The 21,899-nt window shown below is 41.0% G+C and overlaps 1 protein-coding gene across 4 annotated transcripts in view; it reads right to left on the bottom strand.

Annotated features, from left to right (window-relative positions):
- Positions 1-263: 263 nt before the first annotated feature.
- SSC5D (scavenger receptor cysteine rich family member with 5 domains) overlaps positions 264-21,899 on the bottom strand; it is a 315,500-nt gene continuing 293,864 nt past the window's right edge. For all 4 annotated transcript variants that reach the window (XM_086930468.1, XM_086930471.1, XM_086930469.1 and 1 more), the window contains 2 exons: positions 7,051-7,359; positions 264-4,220 (listed from right to left, as the gene is read on the bottom strand). In XM_086930468.1, the coding sequence (XP_086786594.1) occupies positions 3,793-4,220; positions 7,051-7,359 (737 nt within the window). In that variant the 3' untranslated portion in view covers positions 264-3,792. The remainder of the gene's footprint in view (positions 4,221-7,050; positions 7,360-21,899) is intronic.

The following is a 21,899-nucleotide window of genomic DNA, read 5'->3' as shown; positions in this document are numbered from 1 at the left end:
CTCAATAATTCCTTTGCTTAGCACAATGTCTAAGGCAATGTATTGCTAAACCTCTCACTGACTTGTTTAAGAAGGGTAACGTTTTTAAAAAGACACCCAACATTAGCTAATAACATGGAAACAGATGCTTCGGGTCATTCTACAGGTGCAGTTTGCATCCAAAATGATGATTTTGAAGAATAGCATTCAGTTGCATTTTGTGTAGAAAATGAATAGTTGCCAAAAGGAATTATTTTGGGCTCTAGAGCCACAATAAAGAGCTCTAGGAGATAATAGAGGCTTTTATTCCCTCTCACATCACCTTTTGGAAGCCTTCATCAAGGTATTGTCAAAATAGGACAAAGCAATTAGCAAGGTCTTCAAGAACTAGAATTTCAAAACAGTTGGCAAGCTTATTTGGCTTATTCTTTTTTGTAATACGATTGTTTTTATAATTTACAGAGCTGCAATAAAAACATAGTGGCAGATTCTTAATCACAACCTTTCCTGAAACATTAGTATCAATTCATGGTAAGATTTTACCACTTAGGCTTTTCTAGTCTCTATTTATGCATTTTTTATTGCAGTAAAAGATCAAACTTCTAAAATTTTAAATAATGTAGGATTCTAAAACAGAAGACAAATGTACATGGAATGACGTCGGACTTATTTTTGTATCAAACAAATTGAATATTCCATCAAAGCTATTACTGCTTTTGCATGTCTTTCATGATTCCTTACCTGCAGTTCATACTGGTGCCAGGGTAAATACTGAGAATTTAAAACATTCTTTTTGGTGGCCAACTTTAGAACTGACAGCAAGATGTATGTTGCTCTTTGACAGATATCTGTTCAATCCATGGGAAGTCATTAAAAAAAATCTGAATTGTCGCAACCTTTAGAAATTCCATCACAGCTGTGGGATCAAATTTCTGCTGATTTTATTGTAAATCTTCACCCTTCAGATGTTTCCAAAGTTATAATAGTTACTATTGACTCTGTTACTATTCTGGTACACTTTTCGTCCTTACCTAAGATTCAAATAGCTAATCAAAATGACTTCCATAATCTTGTAAAATGCATTCTGTCTGCATGGATTACCATGCAAAATAATCTCTGTAGGGGTTCACAATATATTTGCAAGTTTTTAATGCAACTGTGTAAGTAACTCAAGAAATCTGCGATAATGGGTTTGATAATATGTCCTTGTGAATTCCCATAGAAGCCCACGTTCTGGTTCTGGTGTTAACCTGGGCTTCCATGGGAATTCACAAGGGCATATTTTCAAGCCCATTATCGCCGCTCTAGCAGTAGTTTCCTGCTGCTAAAGCGGTGATAATTTTAACGCCATTCTTGATAATATGCCCCCAAGTAAGCAAAAGCAGAAAGAAAGCTCCTGCCATTCATATTGGTGACAAAGGGCCCAATTTAGAGTTTGGTGGATGGATTAATCCTCTACAAACATGGCAGAGTACACTGTCCGAAAAATCCTCACTCTGCCTGCTCTATTTAGAGTAAGGTGGACGGTCATGTTTCTGAAAGAGATGCCCCAACTGTCTCTGCCATCAGAAAGCTTACTCCAATGGGCTGAAGGAGTACGACCCTTTAAGGCATCAGACTGCCGTCATATTTAGAGTGAATGGCTCTATGTTTTAATTTTTTTTGTCAGTCACTCCCAGCAAAAACCTGGCAGGACCGGGAGTTTGTTTTAGAAAAATAAATACATTTGGTGCTTAGTCATCAGAAAGATGGTGGCAGCACAGTGCCTTCACCGGAACTGCTGTGATGGAGACTCCTCTGAAGACACAGAGATCAGTGATCCTAAACATTGGCAGGTGGTAGTCAGTTGGGTTGGCAGCAGTAATGTTCTCCGCCAGCCTGATGAATGCCAGGCTGCCCACCAATTTTTAATTCAGGCCCTAAGTCTGTCTATCTGCCTTCAATCGTCTAAATACCATTAACATTTCAAATTATGTCCTAAATATTATTGTCTATCTGAGATTTTAAAAACCGTCAACCCAGTCTCTGTATGGCTGTGCAAGCCGCTCACCTGCAATATTCATTCATGTGCACAACCAATTTCCCACATCATTGCATAAAAAACCTTGATCACATAGTCAATAAACAACAGGAATTCAAAATGAAAGAAATGTGTTATTCACACATACCTCGATGGGTTCTCCACTGTCTAACTGATTGAAAACTCCTTGTGACAGTTCCTTCAAATCCTGAATGAACATTTCCCTGCATTTTTACAAGCTTCCTTTGGCAATCACAATGCTTGATTGATAATAGGTACGAGTTACTATATTGTATTGCTGACACAAAATCTCTCCTGGGCTCAGAGCATTCAGCTCTAATTTTGCTCTGGCACATTCCAGCAGAGTCCTAGAAGTTTGAGGAAAATGCTTGTCCGTTTATCTAGCATCTCAATGGGAAAATAAAAGAGTTTAGCCCCATTATTTCTGTTCAATGTTTCTTTTCATCTACCATTTTGGAAGCTGGCCACTTACCTTTTGCTCTTCCTGTACTATTCCATCTCAGATTTTACCTTCAAATACTCTCTGTTCATTTTCTTTTATAAAAGTCTGCTTCCTGAACTGATATGGTGGACTATTACTTCCTGTTCTCCTTTCCTTCTCTTCCAGATTTCTGCTATGTGAAAGGCTGTGCTGGATTACTCAGTGTGTCACAAGAGCACTTATGGTCTTCTGATCCTCGCTCTATTAATTTTCCTGTAACAATTTGATTTCTTTATGATTGTCCCCCTTTTCCTTTCTTTCTTTGCCAGCATTTTCAGTATATTCTGTCTGTTTTTTCCCATGAATTTCAAGTTTTCCTCTGGGCGCTATATATATTAGTTATTGTTTTACCTCACACTCTTAATTTTAGATCACAGAGAGCCTGAGGAAAGTTGCAGACCATATCTTCCCAAGTACTTCAAGAATTTCAAATGCTCCTGACAATTGAGTCAGTCTTACTTATTGGTTGTTTTGGCAAAAAATGCCTTGGTGGGCTGGTATTTTGTCCTTATCCCTCTGTAGGTCGTTTTACCTCGTGAGACAGCTCAAGCTGTCTTCAACTAAACGTAAATATGTCCTATTGAGGGCATGCTTGGGAGGGGACTGGATTATTATTTGCTACATGATAGTTTTAGTAGTAATCCGTAAGCATGAACACCTAATGTGAGTTCTTTTTTAGTTCAATAATTTTATTAAATTTTAAAAGTATAAGAAATAGTTAAATACAATGTAGAGTGATACAATCAATTAAAGGAATTCATAAGTACAGTACTATGTTTGATCCAATGTCAAAGAAGTGAGTTCTTGATGGAGACACTAGAATCTGAAGCCATCTCTATACTTCTGTGCAAACAAAGAAGCTGCAATCTCAGCCTTCCTCCATAAACCGTGTTAAGAGGATCATACAGACCCAATATCTAGTTGGTCTGTGGTGTCTCGAATAAGGGGATATAAAAGTGTGCCCAGTTCAAAATGTTAATTGTGATATAGTTTGGGGGGTTATCATATGTGCACCTGGGACTAAGATTGAAACAATTTTTTCACAGCCCATTAAACTATCTAAAGATGACCTTAGAGTAAACTGCTCTCTGGCAACAAAACAAACATGTTGAGCCTTTGAATTCATGTACCAGCTGTATGTTAAAAAGCAGGTGTAAAAAACATTTATGTTGCAAAACTAAAGTCTACAATCTGAAGCACTGCACCATGATAGAAAGCAAAGGTAATGAGTTGCAGAGATAGGAGGAGACAGAAAACATTTAAACGTAATGCTACAAATGAGCAGATAACCTCACTGGTCAGAGGTTTCACACGGTTTGCAGGGCACAGCCTGCTGGGCTTCACCAGGGTGTTTCTGGGACACAAGCAGAGGGAATATCTTAACCAGTTGATGGAGCGATGAGGCCAAGTCGCGCATGGTGCTGGCTATGTTTTCTAAGTTGTGCTGGTCTTGCTGTAGTGGGCCTGTGATGGATCTGAAGTCATTCCTCATTTCTCTCATGATCTGCACCAGCTCTGGCATATGTTGAGTCTCGCATGCTGGGACGGAAGAGTGGCACACACAGTCAACCCGTGGACATGTGACCTGTGATCTCTCTGGCTTGGCAGTGTCCTCTGGAATTGATAACATTTCCTCCTTAATCACTTGTCTAGACGTCTGTGTTTCAATTGTTGGGGGAAGAGCGTCATTTTCAGGCTTTTCTTCTCCAATCATAAATTCTGTGCAAAAGATTGAAACAAGGTAAGTGACCAAAGTATATTGAGTCAAGATCAGTTACAGGCAAAATAATTAAATAGTCAATACATTTAAAAGGGCAATTACCTTTTAAAGAATAAAAGGTGGGCTCATCGGCATCAGGGCAGTAGCCAAGGACCCATCCGCTCAAGATACCTAAATCTGCTAGTTTTCAACAAGCAATGTTTTGACAGTGTTCTTGCAAATCCAAACAACAGATACTTAGAGTAAAGACCTAGGAATCTGTGTACTTTGAATGGAATAAAAATGGCAACCGGAGGCATTGATGGCTTGCACATGTTATTTGCAACTGCAAATACAAGTGTATTTCACAGGTTGTATCTTCATGTGTACATTTTCTTATTGGAAAAAAGTACTAATAAATATAGAAGTACCTGAAACCTTAATAGGCAGGGGTCATAATTAACAATTTTACCTCATCTCACAAACACTGTGTACCACCACAATAATTCGGCCTCATTAATTACTGCATAAACATTCCTATTTATCATGGCATCATAACCCTTTAATGGTTCATCATTGTGCTCTCGTGTGGTTAGAGTGACTTGCATAAGGCTGGGTCCAAACTGAGGTGACATGGTGAGCAAAAAAACGATGAGTTGGGATGTGTTAGATTTGGGGGTCTCTAGTTGGCACAGTTAGGTACTTTGACAAATAGGGACCCTTGCCTCTAGTCAGGATGAGTGGATTACACTCCTAAATAGCCCCTGCTCACCCACTTGGTAGCTTGGAACGAGCAGACAGGCTTATCTCAGAGGCAGTGCGTAAAGCATTTGTGACAACATACAGTAACCCAGTGACAACACTACAGATGGACACCACACAAGGTTTTATATAAAAAAATAAGTATACTTTGTATAGATTTACCACAAGACCATAAACAACAAAAATACACAATATTCTTACTTTAAAGTGGTAGTTTTAGCTTAGTTCAGTTCTTAAGATGCAATACTTTGCGTCAATGTACCTTACGATGCATTGTGCTTCCACGACAAGCAATGTCGCAGCGAGGGAAATACTGCAAAGTTCAAGTGTAAAGAAATAAAGACGTGAAGATCTTCCAGATGCGGCACACTTCTCCAGGGATGCGAGAAGTTCTTGGTTCTATGCGTGGACTGCAGCATCCTTGTTCAGAAGTGCGACGGCAACAGCTTCATCTGCGACACTCTTCTCCCACGATTGTGTGAAGGTTCCGCATGATGCGACAACTCCAGTGGCGACACCCTTTTTCAGACGTGCGACGGCAGCAACACGCTTCCTCCTCGTTGCGAGACTCTTCTGTTGAAGAGGTGTAGTGCGACAACTCCAGCGGCGACACCCTTGTTCAGAAGTGCGACGGAAGGCAGCAGTGATGGCGACACGCTCTCTCTTTGTTGTGAGACGCTTCTCTCGATGCGGTGCAGTGCGACAACTCCAGCGGCGACACCCTTGTTCAGAAGTGCGACGGCAGCAGCAGTGACGGCGACACGCTTTGTTTTCGTAAGTCGCGCTTCCAGCTCCTTGCAACAGGCAGTCCCTCAGAAGGCCAAAAACAGCAGCAGGCACTTCCATAGAACTCTGGGGAGCTGAGGGGTGAAGTATGTTGTCCCTAAGACTTCAGCAGGAGGCAAGATCTTTTCCACGCCCTTGGAGATCCTTCACAAGTTGAAAGCAAAGTACACAAAGTTCCTTTCTCCTTCCTTTGGCAGTAAGGCAACCCCTGCAGGTCAATCGCCTAAGCAGCACTTCAGCTTAGGAATAGTCTCTCCTCAGTTTCTTCAGGTTCCTCTCCTCAGTAAAGGTTTGTAGTCCAAAAGTGATCTAATTTCATGGGATCAGGGTCCCAATATTTATACCCCGAAATCCTTTGTTCTCTGAGGGGAGAGGGGCCTTTGCCTAGTCCAAACCAGTTCTGAAGCACTCTGTTTACCAGACTTCTCTTTTCCTTTCACAGTGCAGGGCAATAACATCAGACACCCCACAGGAGGTGGAGCGAGCATTGTGGAAGGCAAGTACAGCCCTGGAACACTTTGTTGACAGGATTCATTCTCTTCTATCAGTGTGCAGGGCAGAGACATCAGCCACTGCCCAGGAGGTGGAGCCAGCATTGTGAAAGGCCAGCAAAACCCTATTCAAGGTTCAGGTGCAACACTTCCCTCCCATCAAGATGCACTGATAGCGATTCCCAATGGGGTCACAAAATGCGAGGCTCATTAATATTAATGGGCACTCGCATTTTGCGACCCCATTGGGAATGGCTGGCCCTCCCAGGGATGGTGGCTTTTAGATAAAGCAGTTTTTAAAAACAAAATGCAGCCCGTTTTCCATAAAGGAAAACGGGATGCATTTTAAAAAAAATATTACGTTTTTGTTGAACTTTTTAAGGGCAGGCAGTGGTCCCTGGGACCACTGCCTGCCCTTAAAAAATATTTTTGCAGGCATTTGCTAAGGGGAAGGGGTCCCATTTGTGATTGCATTACCACCTACTAGAAGTAGGTGGTAATTTGTGAGTGTTTTGCAACCGTAATTGCGGTTAAAAAACATTCATATATGGGCCATGAGTCGATATTAAGAGGGGAACACCCCTAGTCGCAAAACCTATTTTGAGAGTCGCTAATTGATTAGCGAGTCGCAAAATAGGTTTTGTACTTGGGTCCAAGGTTTTTAGCGTGTGCAAACAGGTCTAAAACACGTTTGGGCACACTAAAAACCAATGTACATCTGGCCCTAAAGTCTTTGTTTGCTTTGCCAGCTGCACATAGACCGGACAAGCAGAAAGGAGACATTGCATATAGTTTACATTGCTTCTTATACCTTCGCATTGGACTCCAGCATCTTCATCGTGTTGGCAATCATGATGCCCCCATTTCGCTGAATTACACTGCATTAAGGATGACTCAAACCCATAGCAAGAAACTTCATCCTTCCAAATTGGTCCTGTGGCTTCACCATACTTCTTGGAGGAGGACAGCGCTCTGCCACAGTGGAGCTCCCGGCAGACGACCTGAGCCTCGAGCATCCCCCAATCATCATCGCACACTGTACCCCACCGCTGGTTGTGGTAGACCTCGACCCGCCCCGCACAGCGGCTAGGACCATCCACCAATCGCACCCAATGGTGTTCTGAAATGGGAAAAAAACTCGTCCTAAGTTATTAGATAATTTATTATATTTAGTTGCAAACATACATCTTAATCAAGGCGTGGAAACCTGGATAATATTGACATAATTTTTACATAGTGCTTGCTGATAATTAGTTTAGCCATTTCCTAGTTTCATAACTAACAACCTTCCCTGCCGAGGTTTTCTTTTATGATCTATAATATCTATAAAGATGCAGCAAGCAGCAAGTGCTGCACTCTGAGTTATCTTACTATCTTAATGGAAGTGGAACGACATAGGTTAATTTGAGTAGTTGGGGACCATGAAAAAACAGGGTCCATCCATCGTTTTACACAAACGTTGTAGAAAGTACAACAACAAAATAAAGTACTGGAAAGTTCAGTTCATGTACATATTTACTAATCATCAAAGTGATAGGAACATTGTAATAGCAAACATTATAATAAATCACCAAATCCGATATTGATAAAAATGTGTGCATGTCATTCCTCAAAAATGGAATACATGGTAACAGTAGGCAAATCTGAGTAACATACATCACTGATCTACCCAGCCGTGCTGGTTTTAAGCACAATGCTATGGCGATTATCACCCTCATTTTTGGGCAGTCTGTCAAGATTTTTCTTTCGTATGCTGTTTTCTTCCAGGTATGTTCTGAGGAGCAGCTGATAAGGTGCGATGTATGGGGCATATTACCAAGCAATAGCGATAATTATCGCTATTGCTTGGTTAGAGACAAAAATTTACCGCTGAGCTGCGGCGATTTGTACCGCAAATAAACCTTGGTATTACCAAGGTTTATCGCAAATGCGATATCAATCGCTGCAATGCATGAATATCGCTGAAAAGTCAGCGATATTCATGCATTACCGAGCTAATGCTCTTAGCCATGTTATCCACCTCCCATTGGATAACATGGCTAAGAACTGCTCAGGGCAGGTGTTAGCTTTAGTAGATATTCGCGCTTAGCGCGAATATCTCCAAAAGTTGGTAATAGGAGATAGCGATGTTAGCGACTGTTTTCAGTCGCTAACATCTTGGCACGCCCACTTTGCATGTCATTAGTGATAAATATCACTGACATGCAAAGTGGGGCCCAAGATGGTCGCTATCTCCTACTAGATGTCGCTAACTGGTGTTAGCGATAGCTAGGTAATAGGGAGATAATTTTATCTCCGCTTTCTTGGCTTTTAAAGCCAAAAAAGCGGAGATAAACCCCCTTGATAATATGCCCCTATGTCCCTAGCACAAGCCAGTTATTAGAAACTTCAAAAGGCCCATTCCCTGCATAATTCTCACCAAGACCCTGATAACAAGTGTGGTAGTGATTGAGAGATATGTACCACACCAGCTAAATACCGTTGCCCAAGGGTTAGGTATTTAGCAGGACTGATAAACTCCTACCATGTCAGGTTTTGGTACTTGGAAATGAGGCAGACATGTGGAATTGGAGGTTAAATCATCAAAGTCGCCTTGTGTTGCCTTTTTCCTACCCTGTCCCCCTCATAAATGTTGGCATGCTTGGTCTACTAAATCTGTCAGAAGAACACAGAGGGGATGTGATAATTATTTCACAACATAGAATCGATCGCTGTGCAAACTCATTTTGCACAGGAAGTGGAATTTAGCCCCATGATTTTAATCAGAACTGTAATCTCCTTCTCTGTGTATTTGGTCTGCGGTATTGATCAGCATAAATCTATAATACTATTTGCTGACATTATAAAATATTTGGCTGTAATAAATGATACTTATGACCCAAAAAATGGATTTAAAGACAAAGGCCTATGGCCCAGATGCATCAAGCTAGAATCCGCTCGCAAAGGGGCAGATTCTCAGAATCTGCCCCTTTGCGACCGGTATTTTTGCATTTGGGATACATCATCCCAAATGCAAAAATTGCAATTTAAGAAATCGTAAAATTGCGATTACTTAAACTGCTATTGCATTTAAGGAATCTCAAATTGAGATTCCTTAAATGCAATACATTAAAGTTTAAAAAATTGCGATTTCGCTAATAGGGGGCGCAAATTACCATGCAGTTGAATGAACTTCATGGTCATTTGCAAAAACTTTGAAAAATGCACTAAAGTGCATTTTTCAAAGTTCCATTTTACACACAAATGCAGATTTCAGGGGTGCAATAGGGTGTCCTTTTGACACCCTGGCACCCTTGAAATTGCAATCTCAATTTGCTATTCTCTAATTGAGAATCGCAAATTGAGATTGTCTTCCTATTCATTCCTATGGGCCTCTAGGCCCATAAGAATGAATGGGGAGGTATTCCTTAATTGCGACTCGCAATTTGCGCGTCGCAATTAAGGAATTTTACGAAATCGCAATTTTTAAGCAAGTTCTTCATGCATGGTATTTTGCTATTCCTTATTAGCGAATCCTTATTTTTTGCTAATAAGGAATCACAAAATGGATGCTTGATGCATCTGGGGGATAATTTCCAAATTCTTATTCTCCGAATCCAGGGCCAGATGCACGACGAGCAAAATAGCGCCTTGCAAATCGCAAGTCTTTTGCAACTTACAATTTGCAAGGTGCATGTACAACAGTGTGTTTAGCACTGTTTGCAATTCCCAATGGGGTCGCAAATTGCGAGGCTCATAAATATTAATGAGCCTCTCACAATTTGCGAGCCCCTTGGGAATGGTAGGCCCTCCCAAGTATGGTGGCCTGGTGGGCTCAGCAGATCACCATGTCTGGGACTGCTTTTAAATAAGGAAGGGTTTTTTTGTTTTTGGAATGCAGCTCGTTTTCCTTAAAGGAAAATGGGATGCATTTAAAAAAAAAATGAAACAAAAAGGTTTCATTTTTTTAAGGGCAGGTAGCAGTCCCTGGGACCACTGCCTGCCCTTAAATAATATTTTTGGAGCCAGTGCCATTTGCGACTTCATTACCACCGTCTTAAAGAGGGCGGTAATTTGCGAGTGTTTTGTGACCGCAATTATTTTCGCAAAACATTCATACATGGCTCTGCGGTCACTATTAGGAAGGGAAGGTTGTCTGGTCCTGTTCCTCTCCCCCCCCCTCCCATATATAATACAAATTAGGTTATGGTTCAGTACCCTACCTCTCTTTGCACCTGGTAATTGCTTAGTGGACTAGTGGTATCCCTATTTCTGTACCTACTTGCCCATTCATTTCCTCATACACACTTGCTATATGGATCTCATGACATGCTCCACGCCAACTGTGGTCATAATTATGACCGATGTGACCAACAACTCAAGCTCTCCAGCTATTTTTCAAGGGTTAGCCATACATTTTTTGCATTCTTCCTCTTATTTTTCTGACCTTTTTGTTAGCTTTAGGACTCTGGGCACTTTACCACTGCTAATCAGTGCTAACATTATCAAAAGAGATATGTTTCTTTGAAAAATGACACAGTTGTCTTGCCATAAGATTTACAATACATTTCGAATAGACGCAGTTGGAAGTAGTGGGAATCACCATGAGTTCACTATAGCTGAAGAAAGAAGTAGGGACAGATCTGTTTGATAAAGATGAATTGACAATTTTACTAAGTGCGGTCCCCGCCACGCTACTCAGTTGTCCAGTTTTTCAACAATGCCCTTACTGATGGCATCTAATAAAGCTGAGGATGGCCCAAATGGTCCCATCTCAAAGAGATCAATTGTAGTACAAATTAGTAATATTACTTTATAATATTTTAGGGAGAATGTAGCACCGTTTCCAAACAAAAGCCAAAATACATACCTGTAGCCAACAGATAAAATAGCCTTCACAAATAAAAAGTATTCAGCACATGGTCCTAGCTAAAAGAAAGTTGAAACCATCTTTTTGTGCTGGATATGATTTTGTGGAGGAAATGTTTGGTGGTGCAAGAATAAAGAAAAGATCAATGCAATATACAGTTTGGTAGCAGAGTAGTTTTCCTCTAATTGAGGGTTGTATGTGGTATTGTTGTATAGCATTTTAGGACCGTAGTGTAATTTTCCCGATTCATGCCCTTTTATAGGTATAAATCACCATATCCTTATATAGGCATAGAAATCATAACCATATTTAGACATAGCTCATGCAGTCCAAATACGGCATGGCTACTTCCACTAGTTCCGAAAATCCACAACAATTTCTTGGAAAACTCGGCTTCAGCAATTAGGGACTTCCCCTTGCTTGAATATTGATTTGTCCAAGAACTTGTGGAGTTTTCAAAGAACTGAGACTCTTTGAAGACGTTATTATGTCCAACTTTACGTCAAACTCGGCACCTTCAAGGTATTAATATGCCCATACTTGCCCTATCAAACACACAGTGGTTTGGAGAAGTTCGACTATCTACTCGCCCGCGCATCTTGCTACAGCAAGTGCCGAAGGAAGCCGACCCTCCAGTAGACGCAGTCAAAGAGACGCTGTCTTTTCTCCTGCCGAGAAATCCAGCTCCAGTATTTCCAAGCTCCCCTTGCGGGGTGTTGGGAAATCGAGTCCTGAGACAGAGAGATACCAGACCTCCTTCATTCTAAACCAAGGTACGGTGCTGATTGGACCCTAAGAAAATCTTGGATAGATTCTTGGCAAAAGAATACTAAACTTATGCTACACCACACTTACTTCTTCTCTCGTACTAGACTTAGGTTAGGTACATCGGAGTAGGCGTATTTTAGAAGCACCAATTGAGTACTTTTAGTCTTTATTTATTCATGTATGTATTTTATGGCTTAGAAACCATACCATGCTTTTACAGTATTATTTCATAATACTCTTCTTGCTGTACGTGTTATACTTTACAGCCAGTATTACGATTGTGGCAGTTCATTTCTTCTGCATGAGAAAGAAGACTGTTCAATAAATACTTTTATTGAAAACGCCCGTCTCTCTATTTCTCTGCACCTCTTATGAAACGAAGCATGCACGATTGACTGAGTACAATATCTATCTATTGTTTCCATGACTCTGAAGATCAATTTTATCTTGGGGAAACAAACTTGTCATGTTTATGCGGTTGTCAGAAACTAATCCCTTCTTGTTTATTCCAGAAAGTTTCTAGTAACCTCTGAGCTATCTGGCACTCACAATTAAGTCTAATATATTCGATAGAGACCTAGTAGACATAAGTCTTGCGTCAAGTCTATAGGATATATTATTCCAATACGCAGAGCCTATTGGGAATATAGGAACTACACTACAGTATTGTTGATAAAAAATAAAACTTTATGAGGCATTTCATCAAACAAATTTCAATTCGTTTTTCACCTTAAATAGCATTTCAAATGATGATGAAAATAATCTGCTGAATGTGCTTCTAAGTGAACATTTCATATTGTTTACAAAAATGTTTTTATGACCCTCCTAATCTTTGCTCCTTCTTCAAGGCATTCCCCTACTAAGTCAATGATTTGTAGCGTGTGGCACGCTATTTAATTAGTGAAAAATTACATATCCATTGAGTTTAAATCCATTTTTAAATGGGCTTGGAAGCTAGTGGGTTCCTCCCTCCGACCCCTGGGAGTTGAATTGTACTTAATTGGTATGCACTCTTAATTTAATGACCATCCAGCATTCCATTTTGAGACATAGTCTTCTTTGTGGTTAATCAATTAAATTAAATTCTTCTCAATAAATTCAGCCAACCAATCTTGACTTTTGAATGCTTGTATTTATTTACTTCATTGTTTTTATTGTTACTTCACAATGTTCCTGTTCACTGCGGGTGGTGCCGCTCACATCATGAAAATGATTCAGGACTGTACATCCCTGTGCATTTCGGGACTAAGCACTTCTTCAGGGAAAATATCTTGGATCTATAGGAACAAAGGATATATTTGTAATCCGGGACTGTGTATCCTCCCACAATCTAGCACAGGTGGATGTTGGTGTAAACAAGGTGTTAAAAACATTGGTGTTAAAAAACACACCCATGCAAGTTGACTAGTGATATGGTTAAAGAAACTGAGTTGGTGTATAATAACATGCATTATGGATAGCGTGCAGGAACAATCCCAAGTTCACAGAGTGCTGGTATGCGATCCTTAATAAGTGCTAGTTGGACTTAATATTGTTAATAGTCAAAGAACTATCCAAAGTAATTGAGGATCTCAGAAAAGAGATCAAACAGATACAAAAAAATTTGAGTACCAATTTATCTAAGGAAGAGCTGGATAAAAAATTAAATGATATCAACATACAACTAGACAAATACTCCAGAGAAATCAACGAAAGAAAGATAAGAAAATATAAATGCGACACAATTGATTATAAACTGGGTGAAGTTTATAATTGGGCGGAAGTATATGCCCAACGCAGGCAACAAAGACCTTTCAATAATCCTTCATCAGATGAAGGTAGTAAAACATCAAATGGTTCATCACTAAGAAGCGGTCCAAGAAGTGACAGAACACGAGTAAATATCCAAGCGAACAGAGGTAACACAGCAGGAACACCTACCGAAGACCCTACAGAGACACATATTTTAGGGAGAGGCTGAACTACAAACGTCGACCCCGGAGGGCAAAGGCTCCCAAAGAACAAAGCTCCTCGATCACCAAGTAGACACGAAGCAAAATAACTTAATTATCAATATATCTAAGGAGACTCTAACCAACTGTCAAACGGCCACTTTACAACGTGGCACATCATTTGTACCCACCTACCAGTCAAATGAACTTGAAATTGAAGTCAGTTTATACAAGTTTATGAGGAACCTGAGGTTGAAACATTTCTTTAACATCGTGGCCCCTCAGACCGAGGTTGAAACTGAAGACACAGTCATGGGTTTAAGGAATGAAAGCTCATTTCTGGCACCAGACAGCCATAAAACATTGGACTATCACCATGAACGAAATTCAGGAAACCCTCCTCGAAAAACACCAATTTCACCACCAGAGAAAGACAAGCAGTAAACCAAATTGTCAACAAATTAAAACATATCCTGTTGTAAAGTAACCTGATAAAGGGGGTGCACTTGTGATAGTGGACTCGGACTTCTACTAACAGAGTGTTAATGAACACATACACAAAGTGGAACTTTACATGATGCAATCCCAGAATCCAACAGGGGAATTTGCAAAAATTCTAAAAACCATTATTGACAACGCATGTACAATGAGAGAAAGATAAAAAGTACTTAATACAAGAACATCCAAGGAGTCCTAGTTTACACGTTACCGAAAATTCACAAGGACTTAAAAGACCACCTTTCCGTCCAATTGTGTCTACAAAGGGATCTATCCATGAACCAACTGGCAAATACATAGACAGACATCTACAACCATTAGTGAAGCAAATGACAACATATATACGCGACACTGCATATTTCCTAATCAAATTAAACAACATCACCTTGGATCCAAACAAGACAATAACCTTATGTACCACCGATGTATGCGCTCTCTATACATCTATTCCACACAACAGAGGCATAGAAGCCATTGAATCTTTTTTAATGAATCACAACATCAGACAAGATCTAAAGGTGTTTCCTCTAGAACTACTCCAGTACACTTTATACCACAGTTATTTTGAGTGGAACAACGATTTCTTCCTACAACTTTCTGGAAAATCTATGGGCAATTGTGCGGCTCCCAGCTATGCAAATTTGTTTATGCATCATTTGGAACTGCACAACATCTTCACCAATCCGAGATGGAATAAAAAAGTCTTTAGTTTCTGGCGTTACATAGATAACATTTTCCTTATATGGAAAGGACATCCTGATGAGATCGACGATTTTGTCGTATCCGTCAACAATATTGATGACCATATACAATTTACACATTCGGTTAGCATGGAAAGCATTGCGTTTTTGGACGTATTGGTAACCTACACAAACCACAAGATTGAAACAAATGTGTACACAGAAAATACTGACAGAAATAATTCTCTGCCTTTCGACAGTTGTCACCCGATGTCCCTGAAAAAACATCTCCCATATTCCCAACTACTAAGAATAAAGAGAATTTCCTCAACATCCAAAACGTACACTGAGAATGAAAATAAAATGCTTGCAAGATTCAAAGACAGGAAATATCCGGAAACAGTTTTGACCAGCGCAAAAGAAAGGGCAGAAGCCATTAACCGTTAAGAGTTAAGGTCAAAACAAAGGTAGATCGCAAACAACAGACCAGTATTTGTATCCAAATTTTGAACCTGGAGTTTGTCAGGTGAAAAAGATCATCTTAAAAAATTGTCCCATGGTAGAAAACAAACCAGATTTTCAATGGAATTTTCAATTTCAAACCTTAATTTGCATATCAACGGTCGAGGAGCCTTAAAAACCTACTCAAGACCAAACCCACATGCAAGAACATTACATACCTTGGAACTAAACCATGCTTAAATTGCAGTCATTGCAATAATATCATCTGGGGTAACACCATAAATCATCCCACCACTGGAAAAACCATTAAATTGTTTACCAACGCAACTTGCGACACAAAAAACGTGGTATACTTACTTAAATGCACTTGCGGTCTTCCTTACGTTGGAAAAACAGAGAGAAAAATGAAAACACAGATGACGGAGCATAAAAGCACGATCAGAAATAAAGTTATGAAGGCGCCAGTAGCTGCACATGTCTCCAGAAATAGCCACAACATAAGCCAGATAGGATTTGTGATCTTGGAGATTGTCCCTGTAAAACCAGGTGCTGATAACAGGAAAAAACTATTACAACGCGAGATGCACTGGATCAAGAAATTGGACTCCTGTATCCCAAAGGGTCTCAATGATTGTATAGAATACAGTTTCTTCCTATAGCAATATGTACTCCATTGCAGTATGCTTATATGACTGTATATATTCTTTGTTACATAATTTGTGTTGACATATAACCATCAGGGCTTGCTATGTTTCAATTCACTAGACATTATGCCATTTTTTTCTTTTTACACTTCGACAATATTTGGAGATACCCATTTTTTCAACCATTTCAAGATGGCTGCCACGATCTTAGTCCATCTTCAGTTTCCATGGGAAACTCGTACGCTTAACGTGTCCACGCTAACATCGCATGAGACCGATTAGGATTTCGGAGAAGCCGGTATTTGAGTCACGGTTTGAATCTATCGACGGAAAGCACTCGACTACGGTCGCTCACGCGGTAAGATTAAATTAGCACCGTTTGTGTGTGCATTTGAATATATGTGGCACCTTGAACACCTACAGTATTATGCCTCTTTGGCAAACGTCACGCCCCATGAGAAAAATACAGAGCACCAGTGCACCGTTTGTCAACCTCGTTAAACCGTGTTCAGAACGGCATACACCGAGCTTTTCTTAGAGTTTCCTTACCTCCGACAGCACCGAGCACTTCACTGTACACCTTGTTGTTTTGAACACAATTTCATCGACCGCACGGCTCACCCTTCAGAAAGCACACTATTTACTACACGCTATCCATAATACGTGTTATTATACACAAACTCAGTTTCTTTAACCATATCACCAGTCAACTTGCATGGGTGTATTTATTAACACCAATTTTTTTAACACCTTGTTTACATGAACATCCACTTGTGCTAGATTGTGGGAGGATACACAGTCCTGGATTACAAATATATCCTTTGTTCCCTATAGATCCAAGATATTTCCCCTGAAGAAGGGCTTAGTCCCGAAATGCAGATGGATGTACATTCCTGAATGATTTTCAATATGCAAACTGTGATGTAAGCGGCACCACCCGCAGTGAACAGGAACATTGTGAAGTAACAATGAAAACAATGAATTAAATAAAGACAAGCATTCAAAAGTCAAGATTGGTTGGCTGCATTTGTTGAGAAGAATTTAATTTACTTGATTAACCACAAAGAAAACTGCGTCTCAGAAAGGAGTGCTGGATGGCACACTGTCAGTAAATTAACAGTGCATACCGATTGAGTTCCCCTACTAAGCCCATTTATCTTTCAGCCCCCCTTTAATCACCAGCTCCTCCTGATTTTTTTGTCCTTATCCTCTTGTTTTCTTACCCGGGGGTCCTCCCCTTGTATCCCAACTTACTGCTCTCTTACTATCTTTATTTCCTGAGACACCACCTACCCATTTTAGGCTATTGCCCTTACTTTCCTCCTGCATTTTTCTAGCCATTGGACCCCTAGCAAATGCATAAAAGGTGATGGGAGGAGTGCTTGCAAATGATCTAACCACTGGCAATCTATCTGGATAGCATTCCCATCCTTATTTGTGGGCCATCATGGCATCTCATAGTAAACCCAGCCTTATGCAAATCAGACTTGGTCATTTGTGAGTAGGAACTGTCCAGCCGTAACTGCCTAGTGATGTCCTCTCTGAGCTGAACACAAGACACCCCTGACCGGTTTCAGCATGTTCAGGTCTTTTCAGTCAGGTGCAAATTGGTTCCAGTGTCACACTGATGATGGAACCCTCATCCGGGCATACCCTTGGCCTCTTAGGGCGTTACATTACAACACACTTCCCATGCCACATGTTAAGTTCTCTGAAAATACTACTAAAGCCACTGGAATAACACAAATGGCCTGTTTGATTTTTGTCATGGAGGGATCCAAGATTTAGGACATGCAATCTATATTTGCCCAGCAGTCTCAGTACCGCATGGTCAGCTGATGAAAGGATTAACCTTACAATGTTTCTACTGAATGAATATGTATGTCATACTGTATTTGCATTTTTCAAAACGTTTTAAAACTTGTTTTAATGTGAGGACTTATATAATAATTTTATGGTATGATTACAGTATCATTGTGTTATATTTTTGATCCCGGTAGGGGTCTAAATCAATAAAGCGTTCATTCATTCATTCATTCATTCATTCATTAGTGATAACAGTTGGGGGGGAATTGTTATTCCCCTCATTCTCTGATATGTGAAATGATATCTTTCCAGCATGCCTGAATGAATATTCACAGCCACCACATATGTAGGAAAGTGCCTCTCTAGCCACAATTTTTCCAGCTAAATTCTTGGCTATCAACATTGGATAACGCCAATTAGGGGATAAATATCAATTGGTAAATAATGTATTTGCATTTTTGTATGTAAAATGCAGATCGTAGTCTTTGTGGCCTTCTGCTATATTCTTCTTCATATACCATCCAATATCTCTCAATGTAAATCCGTCTCCCATGGTAACGTGTAACTATGTTTATCTTTGACCCTTGATCTATAATTGGCTGTTATAGCCAGGTTATCCCCTTTTGGTGCAATTTATTCACAAAAATATTCTCTGGGGGGGTGTCTCTTCTCTCACCTCCCTAGAGTCCGCCCAAAGTAGAAGTTGTGTGACTCTATAATCGCTCACTCTTCTCAAGTGCCAGTTCTGCTTGAGTATATGTCTCATTATCTGAGTAGAGGTCGCCCAGGGTAGAGGTATTGCCAGACTTCCAACCTTTCCAGCAAGTATCATTGAATACTAGGGGGAAGTTGGAGTTATAGATAATAGGAGGGATAGAATTACAGTGAGTCCGGTCTTTCATGTAATTTCCTGCCAATAGTCTTTTAGAAGGAATGTATTTCTGTCCACATCCACTGCTTCCCTAACTGGTCCATCTGGGGGAGCCATTGCTAGATATGGAATGGAATCTGAGAATAATGTTATTCCGCGTGAACCTAATCTATATTATAGGATTTGTGATTCCAGTCCAGGACTGAGAGGAGTTGAGCTGGCTGATTGTACGGCCGTATGAACGGTAATCTCAGGACCTCTCAACTGTACTGCTATAAAGCATTGTCCTTGGAACTCTGAAGGCACGGTCCTCCCAAACATAGGAGAGAAGCTTTTTTAGATCTGATCATTCGTTAATTTTGGGAACCTAAGTGGTAAGATCAGTGCCACATATATTGTAATAAAATGTATATTCTCTGTCCCACTACTGCTGTTCCCACATATGTCCTCAATGTTTAAGTCTGATAAGCCTTAGATCATGTAAGGGGAAGTTTGGGAGAAGCTGGATGTGCAGGGATTCTGTCGACTTTGGGGTGAAAAATAATATTAAAATCCCTAACTACCATTATTTGTCCTTTGGCCAAATCAAATACTTTTGGGATGAAGTCTGCATAAAATAGCTTTTTCTCCTCATTAGGGGAGTAGGAGGAATATTTAGCCAATTGAAGGCTTCCTAGCTTGTCCTGGCTGCCCACCCATCTTTCTCTGCTTTGAGTGTATTTTGTTTCTAACTCGAAGGCTACCCCCATTCTTAATAGCATTGCAGCTCTCTTTGTCTGTGGTGTTTACTATGTGGAACTGAGATGGAACCAATAATAATGAATTCTCTGTATGTCTCAGGATGGTAGGTGAATCTCTTGGAGGAGAGCTACGTCTTTTTCTTCAGTTTTGAGCCTTTGTTATAACGCCATCCTTTTGTGGGGAATTAAGGTCCTGATTTAGAGTTCAGCAGACAGGTTACTTTGTCACAAACATGATGGATAGCCTATCTGCTGTATTATAATCGCATTATATCCAATGGCATTTATAATGATGCGGACGTGATATGGAGATGTGAAGGAGTAACTCATCCTCCATACTCTAAATCAGACCCTAAGTTCTTGAACATTCAAGGTGATGATGGTTATGGCAGTCATGACTTTATGGTTTCTTACCAAGGCAGTAGTAAGGGAACTGAGGTATGGTGGAAAAGAGTCTGCCTCCTGCTCCTTCCAGCCAGTGCTGGTCCCATTCTAATTGACTTATATACATAGACCAATTGTGCATGCTGGTTAGAATGACATTTGTTTGGTAAGTGGGTATCGGGTGATTAGAGCAGTGGGATAATGAGAGCCCCCAAAGCCCCTACAGTGTGGGGCCCCTAAGATCCAGGAGGCCCCCTTCGGGACTGTGCACGGGTGGCAGGCTTGAATGAGTATGAAGCATGAGGGGGCTCCCTCCATGTAACATGCAGGGGGGCCGCTTCATGTTTGTTACGCCACTGGTTCTTGGCCTAATGTACATGTGCGTTTGTTTAATTGTCTCCAAGCTGAACGGAAGGAAGGGGTGAAGAGTTTCTCCAAGGTTCTTTACTTGGATTCCTGAGGGAGTGAAACCTGAGTAGCCTCTGGAGTTGCCTTGGCCCTCTACCCGAGTTGACTATAACCTCAGTTCCAAAGAGCCCATCTCCGTTAATGCTAAAAACGCAGCACCACATGGTTTCTAAGCCAACAGCCGCAGGAGCGATGAGCTGCTGTTTCCCTGGGTCCTCCCTGATTGCTCTAGCTAGTTCCACAATGTGGCCAAGATAAGTGTATCATGGATTGGTGCACAGCCCCTCTTTGGTCATCTCTGAGTAGTGTAGTGTATGATATACGTATAATATGATATTGACATGAATGCAAACATGTTCTGCATAATTGATGGTCTCTTGTTTATTTCCACAATGGAGTTGAGTGATGTGAAACCTTGTGCTCACTGTGGAATGTTCATGGGGAGGATTAGACAGTTGGGGAAATGACAGTTGAGGCATTCTGGCAGTGACTGGGGTAGCAAAACGTTATTCCTGTGTCCTATGTTTACGACAAGTAGTCACACCCAGCAGCCACCAGGAAGCCCTCCAGCTAAATTCAACAGCGATGGATGATCAGCAAGCTGCATAAAATTGGTGTAGCTTTTATTCGCCACTCTATGCCCAGGGCCGGACTAGCCAGACCAAGCATTGGGCATTTATCCGAAAGCTGGAAGGGTGGATACGATTTTGTTAATGGTGGCCGGTTTTGCAGTGGTGCTGTAATATCTGCCCACAGAACAATATCAGCAGTGCTTTACACTAGCAATCGCCATTGCCCCCTCCTCTCCTGCCCAGCAAAATTGCCAGGGCTGCTTTGAGTTCCAAGAAGGTCCTGTCTAGGTTCCTGCTACAAGAATGTCCATTGGTGTTTCTGACCCAAAGTCAGTGGGCGGGGGGTGCGGGTGTGGGGGGGTGATGGCCATCACACTGATGGCAAAGGCGCTGACTAAGGTTCCCTTATTAAAAAACTCCTAGAGATACTGGCAAGTCCATTAGCCACTCAGCGTCTCAGGCTATCCTGTACATTAGTAAATCTCCAATCAGCCTCCTGCTCCGACAAACACCTCCCTCCCCCTTAAAGCTTATCTGCCAGATTTTGGTGTGTAGGTTTGCCTCCTACGTCACGCCTCCTTGTATATCATTTGCTTATTCCTGTCCACCATGACCACTCTGGTTGCGACAGCCTAGTCACTTAGGAGCCTGTTCACAGGAATGTCACACAATGCAGTGCAACAACTCACCTTGCTGCGCTGCACTAGGTGACAGGAAAAGGGCAAGTATTGGCCGCATTTAAGGCAATATGTTGCATTCCTGCCTTTTCGCCTGTGCTGGCACCTTTAGCAGCCTGGCGATAATGCAGGAACTCTTGCACCATGGTTCAGGGTGCCTGTGTTGCATTCAGGATTATTTTTGTGCAGGAAGGGAGATCTTCCTGCACAAAAACAATCCTGAGAGGCACATTCCTCTATCTGTAAATGCAGCACACGTAGAATAAGGTAGTAAAGAGGAGAAATAAATATATTTCTCTTCGCTATGCTTCTCCTGGGAAGGTGTATCTTTTTGGTGCATTCCCAGGTTTACACATTCTGGTAAATCTGG

The sequence above is a fragment of the Lissotriton vulgaris genome, chromosome 7 (genome assembly GCF_964263255.1).
Source record: "Lissotriton vulgaris chromosome 7, aLisVul1.2, whole genome shotgun sequence".
NCBI classification, from domain to species: domain Eukaryota; kingdom Metazoa; phylum Chordata; class Amphibia; order Caudata; family Salamandridae; genus Lissotriton; species Lissotriton vulgaris.
Note: the sequence above shows the minus strand (reverse complement) of the source record. Positions and strands in the feature narration are given on the sequence as shown.